Source organism: Megachile rotundata, chromosome 3 (assembly GCF_050947335.1).
Source record: "Megachile rotundata isolate GNS110a chromosome 3, iyMegRotu1, whole genome shotgun sequence".
Classification (NCBI taxonomy): Eukaryota; Metazoa; Arthropoda; class Insecta; order Hymenoptera; family Megachilidae; genus Megachile; species Megachile rotundata.
The window spans coordinates 17,979,936-17,983,027 of record NC_134985.1 but is presented as its reverse complement, the minus strand read 5'-3'; the positions used below and the strand labels follow the sequence as shown (position 1 = coordinate 17,983,027).

Below are 3,092 nucleotides of genomic sequence, written 5' to 3'. Positions count from 1 at the left end.
TGGAACGTACACTGATATAACCTTATCATTCTTCTTTCCGTTCTGATCCGGCCGGCCTGTCCTGTTTCGTTTTTCCTCTTCAAGCGTACACGATCCTTCGACTAATTCTTGATCACGGTACACGAACGGTCTAACAACTTTTGACATCCATCGAAATCATTCAGGTTATTTTCCCGAGAATAAATTTCTTCTCTGTAGGATCCTTATTCGATAACCTTCACGAATTTTGTCAACGTGTTTTCCTCACTTCCCTTGCCTCCTATTCTTCGCGCTATCGCCTTCGTTTATACGCACGCGTGCGTAAACATAGTAAAAACTGCGGTTCATTTTTGAACTTCTCATGCGTATCTCGTTATATTTACATAACTCACAACTGCGTTAATAAACACTTTACATCTGTATTTGCATAGATGTGAGTCTTATAAACTTCGTTTTTCAATCGTTTCTCACTAATCGATTTTAAATTTTATCGTTTTCCGTCAGTAATGAACACAGTGGTCGAGTCGAATCGAATGAACTGAAGTCGAATCGAATCGAATCGAAGTACGGTCACACATGAATATTTTGTATTTAAAATATGATTACAACTTTTCTTGATCTTTTATCTATGCATATCTAATATAGTGCGTAGTTAAATAATATTGTACATTAAATTACAAGCGTATCCATTTTATTTTCGAGTTTTCTTTTCATAACCAAGAGTAACGCGCATGCGCATTATGAATGTAGTGATAAATGTTTATATATACTTAGTGATCTTTTATTTCAGTAGACATGTTCAATTGGAACGACTACATTATTGCTTCTTCTCGTACTATTGTATTTTTGTTCGCCGTATATATAACGACGAAGTAAGAAACATGGTGATAAGTTGGTACCATAATAGAGAGTGTTCTGAACTGAGCCGAGATGCGCAAAAAATTATACTCTCCCTCGTGACCATTTATAAAGCTTCTCATTCGTCCTAATCATGCGTTGATATTTTTAGGTGAACTTTGAAATATATTTTACATCGTTTCCATTCCCGGTTAGGGATTTCAACGAATGATGGGGATTTCGAATTAGCTAAGGTGAACAACAGTACAGAGGGACATCGATGTACGATATAGTAAGGTTGTTTAAATTTTCGGCGGAATGGGCGTTTCTTTCAACTTTTATTATGTAACAATAAATAAAAGTTATAAAACAAGTACAACTGTCACGATGTAAGTTGCAGTAGGTTTCGTTTCTATGAATCTTAGAAATATCAATGTAACCTTTCGCTATCGATTTCTAACCTCCTAAAAAGTATATTGGCACCTTTCTTTCAGGTACAGAAAATGAACCGGTGATCATTGTACAACATATTTTTATCATGGTATTTGTTCTCTGCTCGATCAGAATTTCCAGAAACATCTGCCTGTCGTCGTTAAAATTATCGACTGTCAAAGTACGCACGTTGCTATTTTCGAAGTAGTCGCAAATGTTGAAGTCGACATTAATGGTATCTAAATCTGGTTATAGCACTCCACTAATGCCACGTCAACCGCACATAAATTGTCTGCTACCCAGACGCAGCAAAAAATTATACCAGACACAAAAAGTTTACGAGGTCGGACAGCTTCAGTGAATTTAATTGATTCTGTCCATCCGAAAGCTGCTACACGCGTCAGCGATGGGGTTGGAAAAGAGGCGCGTTCGAAAGAGGAACAAGAATGGCGATACCTGGAGTTGGATTCTAGCAAACTACAAAAGCATTGCTTCATGCTGTCTAAGATAAGATTGACGTGTAAGTTTACTCATGATTATGTTAAATATAGGACTCTAGATTATTGGGATTATTTTCAGCCTTGGTAGTGATAACGACAATGGGAGGCTATGCAATAGCCCCTGGAGCTTTTGATATTTCAACATTTCTCGCATGCTCTGTTGGAACTGGTTTAGTTTCTGCGACAGCAAATGCTATTAACCAGTTTTTTGAGGTTCCTTTTGATGCCCAAATGTCAAGAACAAAAAACAGAGTTCTAGTCAGAGGTCACTTGACGTATGTGCAGTATAATTGTTCAACATTAAAAATGATATAATGCCAATATGTCATTTACAATTAAATTTTTTCACTAGTCCAGGTCATGCCATAATTTTTGCTACTGTATCAGGTGTCAGTGGACTGTTATTGTTGTATAGCCAAGTTAACGGACTAACAGCCGCGTTGGGCGCAGCTAATTTGATTCTTTACACCCTTGTATATACTCCAATGAAACGAATTAGTATTTTAAATACGTGGGTGGGTTCTGTAGGTAAGCATACCGTTCGTGCGAACGTCTTTAACGATACTAATTCAAATTTCTTTTAATTGTTCAGTTGGAGCCATACCACCGTTAATGGGATGGGCTGCATGCGTCGGTGACGTGATGTCACCTGGTGCTTGGATAATGTCGGGATTGTTATACGCATGGCAGTTCCCACATTTCAATGCTCTGTCATGGAATTTGAGACCGGATTATTCGCGTGCTGGTTACAGAATGATGGCGGTTACGAATCCAAAGCTTTGTCGAGATACAGCTTTACGTTATACCGGCATACTAACAGGTCTTTGCTACTTGGCACCCGCGTTAGACGTAACGAATTGGTGGTTTGCCGCCGCATCGACGCCGCTCAACGTATATTTTCTGTACCTCGGTACGTCGATAAAAACGTGTATCCCTCAATTATCCGAAATCAATCATCAACGAATACTTTCTTTTATAGCTTGGAAGTTTCACCAACATTCGGACAGCGGAACTTCGCGCAAACTGTTCCGTTTCTCATTGATTCATCTACCTTTGCTGATGGTTTTTATGCTTCTAAGTAAGAAACATTGGTACGGTGACAAGAAAGAGACAGGCTCAGTACTTCAGGAGGAAAAAGAGAACAATGTTCATAGAATATTATACAAATTGATCACGCCGTCTTCAACCTCGTAACGATGGTGATTGGCTTTAGAGAAATTATAAACGATCGTTACGTACAAGTTACCATCGGTGTACGCAAAGAAAAGTTTGCGACAAAACTTACATTTTGTAGCATAAATTTGTAAATAGTAATAATGATTAGGTACGGTCGTTATACGTTGT

At 38.3% G+C, this 3,092-nt stretch overlaps 1 protein-coding gene across 3 annotated transcripts; it reads left to right on the top strand.

The window, feature by feature from the left end:
- Window positions 1-1,018: 1,018 nt before the first annotated feature.
- Cox10 (Cytochrome c oxidase assembly factor 10) lies at window positions 1,019-3,084 on the top strand. 3 transcript variants are annotated; one of them, XM_012284838.2, is made up of 7 exons: window positions 1,019-1,205; window positions 1,289-1,429; window positions 1,504-1,768; window positions 1,828-2,023; window positions 2,101-2,276; window positions 2,341-2,658; window positions 2,728-3,084. In XM_012284838.2, exons 2-7 carry the CDS (start codon window positions 1,355-1,357, stop codon window positions 2,940-2,942), a joined length of 1,245 nt encoding a protein of 414 aa, XP_012140228.1. In that variant the 5' UTR covers window positions 1,019-1,205; window positions 1,289-1,354; the 3' UTR covers window positions 2,943-3,084. The 3 variants fall into 3 exon arrangements, with proteins under 3 accessions (XP_012140228.1, XP_012140229.1, XP_012140227.1); XM_012284839.2 differs by having other exon boundaries at window positions 1,019-1,215; window positions 1,311-1,429; XM_012284837.2 differs by having other exon boundaries at window positions 1,021-1,205; window positions 1,311-1,429.
- Window positions 3,085-3,092: the final 8 nt, after the last annotated feature.